This window comes from Bidens hawaiensis, unplaced genomic scaffold, assembly GCF_021521415.1.
Source record: "Bidens hawaiensis isolate Kalapana, Puna unplaced genomic scaffold, B.hawaiensis_p1.1 tig00002123_1, whole genome shotgun sequence".
Lineage (NCBI taxonomy): Eukaryota > Viridiplantae > Streptophyta > Magnoliopsida > Asterales > Asteraceae > Bidens > Bidens hawaiensis.
The window spans coordinates 1,067,646-1,086,971 of record NW_027491112.1 but is presented as its reverse complement, the minus strand read 5'-3'; the positions used below and the strand labels follow the sequence as shown (position 1 = coordinate 1,086,971).

The window sequence follows — 19,326 nt, the reverse complement described above, 5'->3', positions numbered from 1 at the left end:
ATGTACTTAGACACCAATATTCTCATCCTTAACTACCTAGTGTGTACTAGACACGATGGGGGCGGCTATACTATAAATCGTCTTTCAAATCAACGCAAGAATTAATCACACCCACAATGTATATGGTTAACATTCATTTAAATGCTTAAACATAAGTGGGATTGCAACATGTTAACTTGATATTTGATATAACAGTTATATCATATAACCATCCGGTTTGTTACAATGTACATACATAACTAGGGCAGGCATATCGTGTATACCCATACACGATACGACACGAACACGAAATGTGTATACATGTACACGACACAAAAACTTATCGTGTATCTGTATCCCAAACACTAACTTGTTACTACCTGGTATACACGATAAAGCACGATAAGAGTTATTTAGAAACACAACCTATATTGACTGATTGACTAACTTATGGCACAACATACAACGTGTCTTTTCCCTAATTAACCAAACAATATACGTCCAACGATTAATATAACCAAACAATAATCACATGAATATATAAAAACAAAGATTACCAATCCGTGGCCGTCAAAAACTTTTCTCTTAACCTTCTGCCGTCAAAAAAACACCTTAATTGATATCCAAACAATAATACTATCGAGTCTATTTAATCCTCACTAACCTCGTTCCACCATTGGGCCATGTTTACTTTTAATATCCAATTTCAGCCCATTGAAATATAGCATAGAGTCATAGACCCAACCGCAACACAAGTAATTTAAATCTGTTTTTTTTTTTTTTTTTTTTGCCACAAAGTTCGTCGGAGTAGAGGTGCACAAAAGTTAAAAACCGGTTTGACTTACAAACTGATTATGTTTTAGAATGGTTTTGTTCGATTTTTGTTTATTTCCAAACGCTTCGGTTTGGTTTAACTGTTTTCATACTAGTTAGTAGTTTCAATGGAAAGGATTATAAACCAGTCCGAACCAACGGTTTCTATGGATTCCAAACCAATTTCAAAGATTACCAGTTTGGTTTCAATTCGGTTCAAAAAACGTGTTTTTTATGCACACATTCTATGCATTTTCTATTGAATGGATACTCATCCCTAACAAGAGCTGGAAGCTTTTTGATGGATTCTACGTTTAAAGTTGCATTCCATGTTGATGGTTCAACATTTATGAAACGGTCACAACGCAATCTAAATATTATATGGATTATGTTCATATTAACCTATTTATTAATCGGGTTACATTCGCATTACTTGTTTATTACATGTGTCTTGTTTTGGCTGGCATGTTTTATAAAACTGATCGTGTTAGCCAACCTAAAACATATTCTTCACGTCATGTTTAGCTCATGTCAAAAAGTACTCTTACCCCTTCATCTTTTATGAATTCGACTTTGACCCGAGGCATCAGTTTTCTCTAATGCATATAATCTTATGAATCTTCCTTAAACCAAGATCTCACTACCACAAAACTTGAGTAAACGTTATATTCATCAATAAAAACTAAACGTTACTCCTTCACATCAATAATAACTACATTTATCATCAAAACACTGAGTTGAACACATAACGACCCACACCCACATTATTCACAGTTAATAAAGGCCTAATTTCATCGTGTTTAAGAAGATAAATCATTTTTTAACGAGCTAGTTGGGTAATCCGACATGCCATGATAAGAAAGATGTTGCACCAAAATTATTTCAGAAAATGAACGAGTTCCTTCACCAGATAGGAACTAGTTAAATTCGAACACAAGATCTCTGCTACTGAGACTCAGGTGGCACACTGAAGGTTAAAAATGAACTAGTTTGGCAATTATAAATTTTCCGTACACTACCAGCTTATAGCAACTTACAGTATACACCATTTATAGTCTATAAACCACTTAAGAACAAACAGGAAAATGGCAGAAAATCAACTATCTGTATGAGAACTGAACCACGCACGAACTCGGAAGGATGCCAGAGAGCCAACCAAATTACCACTACATGCCGAGTCAGAATTCAGAGACACGGGAGCTAGAAGACCGGTTCCAGTGTTAGGAAATGATCGGTGATTCCAATTACAGGTGTGTTTGAGCAGATGAACATCTAGCTCACAACTATACCCATACTCGATTACTTCAAACAAATGGTTACAGTACTTATGTGGGAATGTGGGATACAGATACATAATACATTTTGACACGTTATATATATGTATCTACTCAAAGCTACCGACAAGAGCCTACATCACTTGCTTCATATTTTATAGGGGCGCAAACGAGCCGAGCCTCTCGCGGGCTACTTGAGATCGACTACTAAAAAACCTCGATCGAGCCGAGCTTGAGCCTAAAAGTAAGCTCATTTAATAAGCGAGCTTGAGCTCGAGCCGGCTCGCGAGCCTAAACGAGCTTGTCATTTGTATAATTTTTTACGGAAAATTCTCTAAATAGCCATTTTGAGGTGAGAGAAAATGAGAAATTACCCAACATCCCTACACATTCCCAAAATAGCCCACTAAATTTGGACTGAGGCGACGAGATCTGGCAAAATCTTTAAACCAATAGAAGTATGCCAAGTGTAACCTTTTTAGAAAATCCGACTTGAAAATCTTGGGGGACTAGTCTGTATTTTCCACTAAATTTTCTTATAAAAAAAAGTCTTCTCCGACGGTTCAATAATGTTTCCTACAAGATCCCTTCAAATTCCAAAAACTTGGGAAATTATGCCTTCAAACTTACCATATATATATATATATATATATATATTTAATTATTATTAATCAATATATAAAATGTTATAAAAAAAATAACTAATAATCACTAAATAATATGTATTATTTTATAGATAATATTAAAATTGAAAAAGAAAATATATAAATATTAATTAATAAATAGTAAACGAGCCGAGCATGAGCCAAGCTCGAGCTTGAAAATCTACTCACGAGCCAAGCCCAAGCTTTGAAAATAGAGTTCAAAATGAGCCGAGCTCGAGCTCCGTGTAAGTTAAACGAGCCGAGCCCGAGCCGTTTGCACCCCTAGTATTTTAGTAATCTAATCACTGGACAAAATTTCCTAGGATTCTATCACTAATCTGTCACAATTATAGTAAATGAGTAAAAAGCTTTAAATCTTTTGCTTCAAAAATGAGTCTAAAACCATAAGTTACCCTAAAGAAGATCTAAAGGCATTATGCTTCAAAACAATCAAGGCATTGCAGGCTTACAGCACCAGCCATCTAGTACAAAATGCAAGAAAAAGCAGATATGTTGCCATGAAAGTTAAAACGACCAATATACAGTGCAGAAACGAAAAGTCGAAAACCATGTAACATGTTCGGTACTTCAATCACCATGGTGTTACTTATCTTGCCTTCAACTAAACCACACTAATCTTAAAAGGAATCCAACAGTTCTAATTACGAAAAACATAGTATAACTCGAAAAAAGATGTTCTTTAAAGATTGCGCATTTATGTAAGCAATAAATCAAAGAAATCAACAATGAACACATTAACAAATAAGCCGATACGCAAATACAATACTTTGAACACACACACTACCGGTAAATCCATAGTTGTTATGACATAATGTCAAAGTAACGTAACATCAAACTGTTCGACAAAAAACTAACTCAAGTTTAAGTTGATAACTCACATTGTATCATCATCTAGACAAGTATGAAAGATAAAACAAGAACCGTTCCTCGAACCTCAATACGCAGTTTCAAAGCTCAAACTCCTCATCCCTTAACGCCATCTCAGCCGCCTCTTCATCCTCATCATCAAGGACAAAATACTCGTTCTTCTCAACCGGCCTGAACATATAAAACATCACCAAATAAAACACAAGACTCGCAATCTCCTCCGCCGCACTAGCCACCCACTGGTACTTATACGCGGCAATCGTCTTCAACGCAAACACAACAATCCTCGTAAAATACAAGTAACCAATCACCACAATATAAAACTGCCTAAACAACGTCAACTTCGCCAGATTCCTCGCGGCCTTCCCGTCCGTCTTCGACGTCTCCCTCAACGACCGAATCGACCACACGATCGGGAAAATAATCGCGCAGCAACAAATAATATCCACCAACAAAAACACCTGGTTCCACGTCACCCAATCCTTAATAAACGGCCCCGTCTCGCCAATCACAATCGACGCCACGTTCGCCAAAACCTGCAACGGAATCACGATCATCAAAACCTTCTTCTCCTTCTCCTGCAAAAACGGCTTCAGAAACGACCACCCAGTCCCGATCAACACAATGACCGTAAACAACAAAACAACCCGAATAAACTGAAAGATGTAAAACAACACGTCCCAACCATGGGGAGTACCGGTAACCTTAACATAATGTTTATCCTCCGCCGCGCAAATTAAATTAAGCCCTTTCATAACAACCAACCCACCCATTAACAAATGGATCCTATGCACGGACATTTTATTTTTCACACATAAATAAATCCACCCCACCAAAAAACAAATATACACTACAGAGAATGTGAAGTAAAGGGATGGCAGCTGGGTCATTCCAGCTGGCAAATAGTCCTTTTGATTTGTATTCTTATTTGTATTGTAAAGCTCGGTTCTGACGTCCATTGTAACCAGCGACTGCGGGTTACAATTGGCAAAGAACAACGAGTACTCGTTCGGGTGAGTGACCGGGTACGTTCGGTTGAAAGCTGATTGTGGTGGCGGTGATAGATCTCGGAATGTGAAAAGAAGCTTAACGAATTGGGAGTCTACTACGCAGAAGTTAGGGTTTTGTTGAAGCTCTAACAGGACTTGGATTAACGACTCTTCGGATAATAAGAAGAAGCCTAGGCGAGATGGATCTGGTTGTGAGAGAGTGGATGTGACGGAGACGCCGGAGATTGCGACGGAGGCGAAGCCGTAGTGTGTGAATCCGAATTTCTCGAAGAGGATCATTGGACGGTTGTCGGATCGGATCTTCAGAGATTTGATCTCGGCCGTTGATGGAGATGTGAAGAGGAAGAAGAATAAGATGACTCCGGTGAGGATTTTGGTTAAAATCCTCATTTTTTTGGATTTTCCGGCGGTGGAGTACGGTGGTTGACGGCGGAGTACGACGGTGGTGGTGGTGGAAATAGAGAGAGGAATATGGTGTGGGAAAAGAGAGGTTATGTTAATGAGTAGTTGGAAGATGTGAGCCGTTTAATTGTGATTTACTCAATTATGAGGGTGAATCTGAGCCGTTGGATTGATTGGGTTGACAGCGTGGAATCTGATGGTGATGGGAGTCTATAAAACGTGTTTAGAAGACTTTAGACCCGATCTGTATTCTGTACCGGGTTGGGGGTAAGTTCGGTTCACGAACCGAGTTCGAGAGGGTTTGAGATTGAGCTCGAAATGTTGATCGGTTCTTCATGTATATAATAGAAAACATGGATATTTTGATAAACCTACAACTAAAACATACATGTCACAGCAAAGAGAGAGACCACGGCTGATGAGAACGATCCAGACGACATGACAGTCAGCTTGGTCGGGTTCCGCTTTAGGATGTATATTAGTGATGGGGATTAGGAATCTTGAGAAACCGAATAATATAGAGGGAGAGAGGGTCACGAAATTTATGTGAGGGTTAAGTTATGTTCAATGATATTAATTAGTCTCTCCATATATTTATATACACCCAAGAGAACCATTGATTAGCAAGAAAGGGGAATTTAGTCCATCAACAATTACCTAACTAATATAATAATAAGGTATAATTAATTAACTTTTATCTATTATAATATAAATGATCATGTAGGTCATACATACATAAATATACATATCCATATATTTATTCTCACACGAAATTAAACGAGGCGGCTTAGCTAGGTTTGAGTTCGATTTTGAAGTTAGACGGGTCTGAATTCGAGTCAACAAGCTGAGCCATGACACGGGCCGAGCTTGGGTCTTTTTTGGTTTGGTTTAAAAAATGAGTCGAATTAGCTCGGGTTGTTTCAAATTATGTTTGTTTTAGATAGTTTTGTTCGACCTTTTATTGAGCGGGACACAAGCTTTTTGAACCGCTCTAGTAAGTCGGGTTGTGTTGAATGGAATAATGAATCGAATACGGTTTAACTCGTTAGTTTAAATCATGTTAAAGATAAGTTTGTGTGTTACACGATAAAATAACGGTTTAAAGATTGTCTCACGTGTGACCTTGGACCAATTAGATAGGGGACGTGTCGTAATGGAATGGGACCTACCTGATGGGAATGACATTTGTCGGCATCAAACTATTGATAGAAGGTTTCTGAACATGGTAAGACATCTTGGCTCTTAACTATTTACTTTCACTTACACTTTGACACTAAGATTGATTTACTGGTTTTAATGTTGGAGGCTGGTCACTGCTGTGGCGAGACTAACGGTGGTCGGTTTTGCAAATCGAAAGTGCTTCTCAGGATATGGATCTCCTTATATGTAGTAGAACTCCGGAACCTATCTTTATAGCTACTTTGGTTTGGTGCTACTTCATTGACGTCATTCGTGTGACTCAAACCCATGACCAAGTTTATTATATTAAAACCCTACCAATTTAATGGCATGACAATCGCATCAGCTTTAAAACCAGTTAGTACAATAAATAGTGTATACAATTTTAAAGAAACTAAAATTTAGACAAAAATGATGTAAATCTCGTGGTTCTTATGTTCGGATATGACATCGAGTATTTTGCTCGTTTGTTCACATATGACTCTTCGTATCTATTTGTTTCCTTGTTGGTTTTTTAGTACTTCGCAAAATGGGGAACAAATCAGCAAATATGGCTTAATCGCCAAACTACTTGTTCAATGGTAGTACATTAAAACCGTTAGATTTAAACAGAAGCGGGTTCGTAAACACCCAAATGTGCAATTCCTATTTCCTAATATGGTTATAAAAACATTATTAACATTATACTATTTGATCACACTAAACACTTGTTAACATATCATACATGATATCTTAAAATTTCAGAACTCATAACACTTCTTTTTAAAAAAATTATATTATACATTATTAACATTATACCATTAGATAACATATTACTAAATCAATTCTTTATGAACAAAATAACTAATACTACATGATATGTTATGATGTCTTATAGAAAAACTTAACTAAAACTTAATAAAGGGAAAAATAGCACATGTACAATACTCCTCTCTGTTTAACTATATATTTAGTGGGTGTTTGGGTGAGCTTTTCTTTTTTGCTTAGGCAAATTCTATAGGCACATCATCTATACCTATTAACTAGGCATATTTACACACCATTCAGTATATGTTTCGTATGCTCAGCATACAACCCGTATGTTGTACTACTTTTTCAGACGTCATACGCTTCGTATGTAATGTTATACGGTTCATATGGCTTTTGTATAAACAATACGAATAATATGAAAAGCATACGATTCATATGAACAACTTTTAAGTAAAATTAATAAACGCTTCGTATAAAAAGGATACATTTCGTTTAGGTTGGTAATATTTTTAACAACATTTGGAAGGGATAAAGGGGGGGAAAGAATTAAGTAAAATATACACAGACTTCATTGTTAGATTTATCTCGTTCAAAGAAGTAAGTGGGTAAAAAACTCTATGAGATCACACAATTTATATGGTTGAGAGATTCTTTTTATACTTAATATTCGTCTTACAATATGGTCAAAGAATCGATTACACATAAATATCAGTGAGAGATTGATGGATTAAAGATTCTTTTTATACCTAACACGTTTCACGCTTCCTGCAAAAGTAATTGTACAATTTTAAAGATTCTTCGTCATACGTTTCGTATTATTTCCTATACAGTTCGTATAGGTTACTTTTCATGATTTTTCAAACACTGCATGCATACGATTTGTATTCTTTCTTATACGGTTCATATGTTTATGTTAGATTTACATGCTTCGTATGAAATCTTATACGTCTCGTCTTCCATATAATACGAATTGTATACAAAAGAATATGGCTCGTTAGTTTCAATAGCATATGACTCGTATGGTGTAACACCCCGACCAAAGGCGGATTATACATCGGGGCGCCACATATTGTTTCATTACTCGTGACACTATTGGGTGTCAATATTTAAATAATATATTCATTCGCGCACGCGCAAAGTAAACACAAGGTAACATAAATCATAATAAATCAATATATTATAAATCATAATATTCGAACAGCAATAACTTGTCTTGATACATTTTAATCTAGGTCCGAAATAAAGAAAACTTCCTACGTGTTCTCGAGCTCCAAAACAGCTACTGCAAACCTGAACATGTGTTAAAATAAACGTCAAACACTTGCGTGTTGGTGAGAAATCAAGTTTAATACAATACATAGATAACAATAAATCTGCGCGCAACATGTGTATGTCTGGTTTTCAACAAGGGTGTAATCCGATCGGGACCAACTCTAAGATTCATAGACTGCCAGTGCTCACAATTGAGCTCACAAACAAGAAAGACTGTGCAAGTGTAAACAAAAGAGAAAATCATAAACGATAGTTCTCCCGTGTTCATCTAATGGTACCATGAGAACTGCGGAATAGACCGACAAGACGGTTAATGATCCACACATACAAATAAACAGCCAAGTCTACGTCCTCAACACATGGGATACTGCGCGACTAAAGTTCATAAACAGTTTAAGACTCTAAGTTTGTATGAACACATGAACATCCCAAAACATTAAAAGCAAAAAGGGATTAGGTACGAGATTACTCACTTGATAAACGATGCGGTGTAAGATAAAGCAAGAACCAACTTTAAACAAGCACAAGTTAACCTATAAATAAGATTATTGTTTTAATGATTTGTTTTAAGTCTTGATTATAAGTTAGCATAATTAGTAAGTAAATTATTATATATAATATATATTACCGGAAAAGCAGGGCAGAACAGGGAGGAAGACGGAGGCAGAGAGGAAGACGGCAGAGAGAGCAAGGAGGAGGTTAAATTAAGTGTTTGTGTGTGATGTGTTAGGAAAAATAATATTATTATTTATAGAGAAACCCTAGGGAACACAATCCCTAGAAAAGGGGAAAAGATCTCCAAAAAGTAAAAGATTCCAAAAGCAAAAGATATCAAAAGATATGGCAGCTGCAGGGGGCAAAGGAAAAGCTGACAGGGAACAGTAAACAGGCATGGGAGGGTCAGATAAAGGTATTGGTCAAAGCATGGAAAAGCAGATCTCAAAAGATAATGTCAGTCACTTCAACCAATGGGGTTGGTGCGCATGCTGCGCCGAAAGTGGCTTTTCAGACATAAGGCAGGTCAGGACAACAGCACAGAAGATAAGACATCACAAAAGCAAACGGCTGGACAAAACAGAAGAAAAGACTCAAAGGGTTAGCGCGAGGAGGCTGGAGCGCGCGAGCGCGAAGGCAGACAAAACCAACCTTTGCGCGCCGCGGAAAGAACTACAATTCTAAGCGCGCCGCGGGAAGAACTTCAATTCTAAGCGCGTCGCGAGAAGAACTATATTCCTTAGCGCGTCGCGGGAAGAACGGTATCCATAGCGCGCCGCGGGAAGAACTAAAATCCTTAGCGCGCTGCGGGGACAGTTCGTCTCGCGTATCGCAGTAACAGGTGGTCTTCACGCAGGCTTCCTTGTAAGGAGTCTGGCGCGTGGAGCTGCGCAGACAACCTTAGGCGGGAAGGAACAAAGGACAGCAAAGGAGGGAAACAAGGCTGAGGGGTTAAACAGGAGGGCGGGACGGCGACAAGAGAAAAGAAGGCGGAAAGAAAAGAGGAAGAAGGAAGAGGGACGGGACGGAAAATATATTATTATTATTAAGAAGTAAAATATAAGTATAAATAAATATTAAATCATAACAGAAAGAGATCGGATAAGAGAAACGGGTACCTGGGTCGGGTCGGATCGGGGCAGATGTCACATATGGTTTTCCATATGATCGTATGGCTTCCTTGATTTGACTAACTTAAGTTAATATTCTATACGTTGCGTATGTCAGCATACGTTGCGCATGAGGCCTATGATTAGATGGGGGAATGGTGTGTAAATTGCTCAAGTGGTGTATCTCTAGCAGACCCCTTTGCTTATTGCTTTTTGGAGGGGTAAAATGTCCAAAATGCCCCTCCAAAAGCAAGTAAAAGCACCAAATTGAAGCTTTTATGTGCTTTTGGGACATTTTGCCCCTCCGAAAAGCGAAAAGCAAAAAAGAAAAGCTCACCCAAACATGTCCTTAGTATTTGTAGTTGTGGCTACTGTTTGACTTGATCTGGTGAATCATTGACGTTCCCTTCTTTATGGAACGCAAAACATACGTTGAGAATAGAGATGGAGTTTAAATAAGGCTACAATTTATTTTCCTTTATTAATTTTTATAATTATCATGTTTCTATGTTTATCTTTTTTTGGTTGTTTAATATAAACATGGTGTTAGGGTTTATTGTTAAGTTAGTTTTTGATTAAGTTTGATATTATAAGAACATTGTGTTTTAAACATTTGGTTCGTTTAATCGTCTTTGATTAGTCATGAGTCTCTCAAGCCATTGATCGCTTTCGAAACTGCATCAGTGCACTCTGTCACCTTTGATGTAGTCTTCTGTTATATGAGTCAGAGGTGGCAAATGGGTTGGGTTGGGTCGAACGGGTCATAGTTCGAAACGGGTTTGAGTCACAATGGGTTATGGTCAGAACGGGTCTATTAAAAAAAGTTTGTTTTGGTTTGGGTCGGAACAGATTATGGTCGAAACGAGATCGGGTTTTTTTTTCTATTTTTTTGAGAACGAGGATAACGGCGGAAACATTTTATTTTTTTTATTTTTTTTCGTTTTTTATTTATATTTTGAGTTTAAGGTTTTCTATTAATATAAAAAACCCCTTAAAAAGATATTCAAAAATAATAATAATAAAATGATAACTCAAAATATGAATCATAAAACAAAAAAAGTAAAAAAAAATAAAATCTTTCTTCCGTTGTTCTCGTTTCATAATTAAAAAAATAATAATAATAATAATAAAAACACTGAGAAATCGAGCTGAAACTGAAAAAATCTGTGAAAATAAAATAGAAAGCCAAAACCGAACCAAATCAATCGAAATCGGAAAAATCGATCAAAATGAACTAAAAAATTGAACTGAATAAAAACGAAACTGAAAAACGGACAAACACGAAACAAAAAATTCCAAAATCGAGTTCGAAATCGACCGAAAAGAAACCAAAACCCAACCCGTTCCGTGTTAAAACTCATGTTGGCTTGAAACCTGAACCGAACCCGTTCCAATCTGAAACCCGTTTCGTGCCGAAACCTGTCTCGTGCGAAAACACGTTCTTATCCGAAACCTGCCTCATTTGACCCATATCGACCCATTTATTTGAATTTGTCGACCCATTTTGACCCGAAAATAACAAGATAAAATTTCAAATAACCCATTTAGTTAAAACTTTGACCCAACCAACTCATTTAATGTTTAAAACAATCCAAATTGATCAATTTAAAATGGTTTGGATCAAGATTGTCACCCCTAATCTGAGTTATCGATCTTAACCACATACCCTCTTGCCCCACATGCAATAACTTAAGCATGATTTGGTAATATTGGTGTCATGGTTTACTTAATTTGTGTGCCTCCAAGGAAATGTTATCGTCGTATGCAAACACGAAACCTAACTGAGCTCATGTTTTATGTGGATCTGATAGACATCAGTATGTCCAACGAGTCGTGACTAATCATTTTTCATGTAGATGAGATCAAAATATTGTCCCACAAATATACTAGGATGTGCTAGTCCAAACTCGTCTTTAGCCGAACCAAAATGACATTTTCTTAAACAATTTGTTTCGATACAACATTGGATTGCCCCGAACCCGTTTAAACTTAACACTAAACCCGACCCACCTTTTATACAAGGTTTGTTCTAGATCAAGCAATGTTAGTCTAGCATGTGTATATATTAGAATATCTTTAGTAAGCATCTCTATTGAAACCATTATCAATCATTCATATGAATAATAAGATGCATAAAACAACAATTCATGATAAGATGTTTAATAAGCTCCATACACTTTAGAATTGTTTATTATTATTATACTAAATACAATAACAATCCCATGTGTAGCACCAACCTAGGGTACAACCATCAATGCACATAACATAGCAAATAGTACAACAACTAATGCATAAATCAGCATCTCAAAACATGTATGCCTTTCTATGTCTCTCTCTTTAATATATACATATGAGGTGTGATCATACAGAAAGTCAACAAGTCAACAACCAAAAATAAGTTGCAAAAAGAACCCTATACTTTGCAAGACTTGTCATTTTTTTGTAAAACTTTGTTTAAAACCATTTATTCTTGCAAAACATGGTATTCTCATTTGCATTTACATCAAAAAAATAGTTTCATTGGCATTGAAAAATCAAATATGATGATCAAGAAACATATTTCATCTAATCAGATGGCATACAGTTTCTTGAAATCATCATTCTCCGAATCCGAGTGCACCGAAACCGACCCCGAGAGTGACTTGCTACTTCTCGCTGACCGTCTAATACTCCTTAAGTTATTAGCCTCGATCCGATGCATGATCACCCAATAACACATTGTCCCGAGTGTCGATGCCAGTGTAACCGACCCTATAACCGCCACTCCAATAGCCAGCCACCGCTCGTTTCCCACAACGATAAATGAAAGAGCAAGAAACGCTACCGACACAAAAACGCATGCTAACCACATTAACTTATTAATAACTGCCATCACTTGTTTCTTAGCCCGTCGTTCAACCACCACGATCGACGTCTGAACCACCACCACTGCCAGTGATATGAACAATGCTAGCGAGTCGAAGATCAAGAAAATGATAAACTCGGGATTTCCCGCTATGTTTGCTTCACCTAAAACTTTATCAGGTGGGATCCCGTCGGACCCGTCAACGTATTGTCCGGGCAGCTGGTATATGGCCGCAAATGTGACGGTGGCAATCAAGACCGCCACCACGGTGGTGGAGTTGATGGCATTGTTGAGGCTTTCATGGTGCATTTTGTTTATACGTTTCCCGATGCCTTTAACGCGTTTGTGAGTTTTGAGTGTGTGCTCGAGTTGGTCGTGGACCTCGTGTTTGATGTCACTCACGGTTTGTTTGAGTTCTCGGGCCGTGGTGGTCGCTGGTGGTGGTTTCTTTATTGACTTTGCGTTAACGAATCCATGTTCTCGTAAGATTTTTGCAATTTCGGGTCGGGTGAATTTCTCGGCGGTGTCAAGTGCGGTTTCTCCCGATTTGTTGATGGCTTCTTTTTTTATTATTTCCTTGTGAATTAGCAGTGCTTGAACAATCTGCAAATTAAGCAATATTCATGAGTTTTGACTTTTTTGGACTTTAAAGGTCAAAGTCAAAACACTATCTTTTGAAATATAATCATGTAAGGGATCTTTTCCCATTTTAGATTACTAGAAATTAGGACAGTAAAATTCATGATATAAACTACAGTTAGAGAAATGTTGGTGCTAAACTTGCAAGCAAAACTGAACAAACTTCAAGTTTAAGAACTGGCATTTGACCGTAAAAGTCAAAGTCAACTTTCTTGAAAGGGAACTATGACAGTCTTAAGTACCTTTGAAAAAATTCAAACAACAAAACTAAGCAATATTCATGTGTTAGTTAACTTGCAATACTATCTAAACAAAATTTAAAACTAAAAGCTAGCATTTTGACCTCAAAAGTCAGATGTAAAGTCAACTTTCATGAAATGTAAGTAATTATTATGATAAAGCATTACAATCTCGGAAGTAAAACCGCTACCTTTTAAAATCAAAAGTTTTAACAAACTTATAACTAAACTACAATCCAAACAAGTCCTCAAAGTAAAAACTAGCATTTTGACCTCAAAAGTCAAAGTCAACCTTCTTTAAAGGAATTATGCCAATATCAAGTACCTTAAAAAAAAATGATCCATGAATCAAGCAATAGTAAGAAGTTAATGATCTTGCAATACTATCTAGACAAAATCCAAATAAAAAGCTAGTATCTTGACCTCAAAATCAGATTCAAAGTCAACTTTCTTGAAATATTACTATGGTAATCCTTAAGTATTACAAATTTACAATCTCAGAGGTCAAAATACCACCTTTTAAATCTAACTTTGCTTTAAACAACCATCAAAACAAAACCCGAAAGTAAAAAGGCATTTTGACCTCAAAAGTCAAAGTCAACTTTCCTTAAAACGAAAGCATAAGAATCTACAATTACCTCTAAGCGGCCCTTTCGTGTAGCTATATGCAAAGCAGTATTCTCCTTTTTATCAACCATGTTCAACAGACCATCATCAGCTGCAATAAGTTCATTAACAATGTCAACACTTTGACCTTTAGCAGCCATATGAAGCGCGGTTTGACCCTTTTTATCAGCTCTAGTGGCGATTTCAGGCACTTTCTCCAAAAGGGCTTTCATTACATCCAAATGACCCTTTCGTGCACATGAATGTAACGCGGTCTTATGGTTGCTTTTGGCTATAATGGCCATACCACTATTTTTCTCCAACAAATACTTGACCACCTCAATATGACCTTGTTCACAAGCCGTGTGCAAAGCCGTTGTGTTTGTTTGATCAAACGTCATTGAAAGCTCGGATTGTGATTCCATGAGAATCTTCAATATCTCTGAAAATAAACAATCGGATCAAGATTTGACTTTTAGAAAATAATAAACAAGACTGCAATGGGTCAATAATACTAAAGATTGGATTTTTAAAAAGTGTGATACAAATTAAATGAGACAACTTGAATCCACTATCTGGTTTCAAGAAAAAGGTCCAGTTTGACTTTTCAGGTCAAACTTAAGAAAAAGATGAAGGCTAATTCATGCTAAGGTTATCAAGAACTAGTTATGTCATAAGCAGTCGGTAAATTGTTCTAAGAAATTGAAACAAGTTGACTTTGTTGGTCAAACTCATAACTTCCCAAATTCAAGATTTTCGAATCCTTAGCATATATGTAAAAATACCTAACCAACTTCTAGGTCTCATTGTTTAATTTTGGTTCTGATTATCAATAACTCATATGCGGTACAATATTAGCCAAAAACTACACCATTTCAAGAAAAGTCAAAGTTTGACTTTTCAGGTCAAACTTAAGAACAAATGAAGGAGAATTCATGCTAGGTACAAGGCTAAGGTTATCAAGAACTCATCATGTCAAAAATACCAAACTATTAGGCAAATGGTAAACCGATCCAAGAGAGTGGTACAAGTTGACTTTTTTTGGTCAAACTTATTACTTCCCAAGATCAAGATTTTATGTTGATCTTGCTAAAGATCCACCCTTTATATCTCTTTGTAGCACTTATAATCCTATTTGAACAAACTAACATATACAAAAACAAGCATGACTTAATATTCAAATTCATACCAAGATCTCCTTGTTTTGCAGCGATATGGAACGCATCAAACCCGTTCTTAGCCTTGATTCCAGCAGCCTCTAAATCATAATACTTCATCATCTCCCTCACCAAATCCACACAACCGTATTCCACCGCAACATAAAGCGCGGTCTCGCCAGATTGATTCGTTTTCGCCAGCAATTCCTTTAATTCTTGTTCTTCTGTGCTACTTAATATCTCCATAACCGAATCTTTATCGCCCGCTCGCACTGCAATATGCAAAGATGTATCATCTCTTTTCTCCATTGTCCTGTTTCTGCTCAGACTCTGATGGCGGTTTCCGGCCACCGGAGATTCCATCTCACCGGATTATGATCGGAATCCTAATTCTGATAAATCAAGAAAATACCCATATCAATCAAAAAATTTCAAGATTATCTTTTTACTAATTAATCATCACACTAATATTAAAAAAATTCAAGATTTTCAATCAAAAATACCCATATCAATCAAAAAATTTCAAGATTATCTTTTTACTAATTAATCATCACACTGATATTAAAGAATTTCAAGATTTTCAATCAAAAATACCCATATCAATAAAAAAAAATTCAAGATCATCTATTTACTAATCATTATGCTCTAATTTCAAATTTATTGCAAACCCATATCATAAAAATCAAATCTTTATCTGGGTTTTGAATAATCTTTACACTAATTGTGCTCTGATTTCAAATAGATTGCAAACTTATATCATAAAAATCAAATCTTTACCTGGGTTTTGAATAATTTTTACACTAATTATGCTCTGAATTCAAATTGTTTGCAAACTCATATCATAAAAATCAAATCTTTACCTGGGTATTGAATAATATTACACTAATTATGCTCTATTTTCAAATTACTAGCAAACCCATGTGATAAAAATCAAATCTTTACCTGGGTTTCAAATAATCTTTACACTAATTATGCTCTAATTTCAAATTGAGTACAAACCCATATCATAAAAATTGAATCTTTACATGGGTTTTGAATACTTTTTATTAATTATGCTCTAATTTCAAGTTACTAGCAAACCCATATCATAAAATCAAATCTTTACCTGGGTTTTGAATATTTATGAATGAATCACTCCACTCATCTTGGAAAACAAGTAAACAACCCAAGAAATTGGTGGGTTTTGAAGGAAGGAGATTGAAGAACAAAAAATAATAACAAAAATTGAAGCTTGATGATTAATAATTGGATTGGAAGTGGTGATAAGTGAGAAAGATTGATCAAGTTTAGTAATTTAAAGAAGAAAGAAAAGGTTGTTTTAAGGCTGAGGCGCGAGAGGGGGCGCGAGCGGCGCCAGCCAATAATATTATGACGTGTGGCAGAGAGAGAAACTTGATAAGATGGGTGTTGGTTGTGGTGCTCGCGCCCCGGGACATGGTGTGGAGGGGCGCGAGAGGGGGCGCGAGCGGTTTTTTTTTTATTTTTTTATAAATGTATTAAAAAAACGTATTATTAAAAAAACTCATAAATTATTTAAAAAAACACACATTAATTAAAAAAACACATTAATATCTAAAAAAAAAATTAAAGTACTAAAAAAAAACATTATTCTTATTCTTCGGCTTGGTCTTCTTCGATCAACCTCTTCCGGATACGTTCCTTTTGTTTTTCCATCAGCATTTGGTCGACCGGATTTAGGTTACTGAAGTCTCTTGTAAGGAAGTCCAAATCTCTCATTCTTTTTTTTTTCCTTTTTGTCATTAGAGACCACCTCCATGGTTTTGTTGAATTTATTGAGGGATTCAACAAGATCGTTGATGTTTACGGCTTCCCCCTCAGCCGGTTTTTTCCCCCTGGCGTCCCTTCCCAATGGCCGCCTCCTCGGCGGTGAAGACGTTTCCTCCCCCGCAACGTTTAGGTCGAATCCAACCCGGCAATCCGACCCGGCGGAAGTGCTATACGCTCCAGACGAACTAGTTTTAGTCCGTTTCGGCCCTACTTCCGCATCAAGGTCCGGCGCCACCAGCTCAACCCACTTAGAACACCTTCTCAACCTCTCCCACACCTTTACACCGTCCCACGTCTTCACCGTCCCATACCTCCGCAGGCACTCCTGCTTCCACTCTTCGACAGTGAAATTATAAACCGCCAAATCGTCACTGCCACTTGGTCTCATACGACCGGCGTTCCTGTTGAACAGATTAGTAAACAAGCCGACAAATTTTCTGATTTCGGTCCACCGACCCGAAATCATATCGGCGTTCCGCTCTGTACTCCCAACGAGCGAATAGAACGTCTCCCTAACCTTTGTCCAAAAGACCTTGCTCTTTTGGTAGTCCGCTGCAAAATGCATAAATAAATTTGTAAGTCATTTAACTTTTTTATTTAACCTTTTTATTAAAAATCATTTTTAAAAACGTTAAAACAATTACCGCAACGCCGATCCTCAGAAATGACTATCCAAGCCCGACACAGGGCTTCCTTCTCATCCGATGACCACGGAGTGGTTTTCCGTTTCGTCCTTCCAGTCGAAGCCGAACCCGACCCGTCCGTTGCAACTTGTTTTTTCCGGTGGATGCGTCTTCTTTGTCCCGCAGCTTCACCTTCTGGTTCTTGTGTCTCCGGAACTACAAAGTTAGGAGACGGTTGTTCCATGGATGGTTGAAAGCCGGATGATTGTTGCGACCCCGAATAAAACATCGGTTGGTCCGGTGCCGACCATAAATCGTCGTAACTGTAATCTGAATCTAGGGTTGGGTACCAATTTCCAGCCATGTTTTTAAAAAAAGGTTTGGAAGATGAGGTGATTTTGGGTTTTGGGTGTGGTATGTGATATTGGTATGTGATATTGGTGTTGGTTTTGGTTTGATATTGGTTTTATAGATGAAAAAAAAAATTTTAATAAAAAACGAGCCCAACGGCTCTATTTACGCATTCCCAGGCCATTTACGCGTTATCCCAGCCGCTAGCCCATCCACGCCTGCCTGGATTTCCGCGCTCGCGCCCCTCTCGCGCCTCGGTGGTGTGGTGCTCGCGCCCCGGGGCGCGAGCGGATGGGCTCACACGCCCTTTCTCGCGCTCCACACCCCTCAGCCCAAGAGAAAATAGTGATGAAGCAATGATTTGTGTCCTTTTGTGGTAGTGGTGCATCATAATAATAATATATTCATTTTTTTCTACTAATAATAATTCGACTGTTGTGAAAGAATTGAATTGTCTTGACAATGGATTCTGTAGCATGTAACATGCTTTTGTACAAAATGGTGTTTTATATTTTGTCTCAGATTTATATAATGGATAATGTTTAGTTTCCAAAAATAGTGCAGTTTTTTCTTTAATGGCACATTTCATAAAAAGACTAGCAAAAATCTCAAGACAAATTTCAAATAAAGGATCACTTAGTTTTTTTTTAAGGGTGCAAACGAGCGGAGCTGACCCGGCTTGACCTTGTCTCGTTTAATTTACACAGAGCTCGAGCACTGCTAGTTTCGATCTCTATTTCTAAAACTCGAGCTCGGTGAATAATTTGTGAAGTTCGAACTTGGCTCGTTTACTTATATTAACTATTATATATTTATATTTATTTTTATATATTTTTTCAGTTATAATTTTATATATAACATAATATATATATATGTAGGGGATGGTTCAGAAGAGAAATGAGATTACAACGAGAAGTACGAGAAATTGATTTGAACCATTGATTGTATGTGATCAATGGTGTATAATATAAATGGCAATCTTGTAATTACCTAAGCATTGTTATGAGATCTTTTTTAAGTAAAAAGGATAAACTGGTCATTTATGTATGGGCTTAAAATTAAATGCATTTCCTCTTTACAAATCAAATTCTCTCAATTTTCATCAGATCATCCCTTAATTATTAGTTTCCTTTTTCAAGCCTTTTTTGTTTCTATTTAATGAAATTGATTTTGTATTTAATAAGAATATTGTTTCATTTACTCCTACATTTTACTACACTAGTGATGAATAATTTAAAAACCTACTTAAGCTAACTTTGTTTT

The 19,326-nt window shown here is 36.8% G+C and overlaps 2 protein-coding genes across 2 annotated transcripts; both read right to left on the bottom strand.

Annotated features, from left to right (window-relative positions):
• Nucleotides 1–3,481: 3,481 nt before the first annotated feature.
• Nucleotides 3,482–5,028, bottom strand: LOC143606904 (protein CANDIDATE G-PROTEIN COUPLED RECEPTOR 7-like). Its single transcript, XM_077082523.1, has one exon. It carries the CDS (start codon nt 4,996–4,998, stop codon nt 3,679–3,681), a length of 1,320 nt encoding a protein of 439 aa, XP_076938638.1. The 5' UTR covers nt 4,999–5,028; the 3' UTR covers nt 3,482–3,678.
• A 7,184-nt stretch (nt 5,029–12,212) lies between these two features.
• On the bottom strand, nt 12,213–16,597 carry LOC143606876 (ankyrin repeat-containing protein At5g02620-like). The gene is made up of 4 exons (XM_077082502.1): nt 16,407–16,597; nt 15,334–15,693; nt 14,177–14,586; nt 12,213–13,263 (listed from the first exon to the last, which is right to left on the bottom strand). The coding sequence occupies exons 2-4, from the start codon at nt 15,662–15,664 to the stop codon at nt 12,385–12,387; spliced, it is 1,620 nt and encodes a 539-aa protein (XP_076938617.1). The 5' UTR covers nt 15,665–15,693; nt 16,407–16,597; the 3' UTR covers nt 12,213–12,384.
• Nucleotides 16,598–19,326: the final 2,729 nt, after the last annotated feature.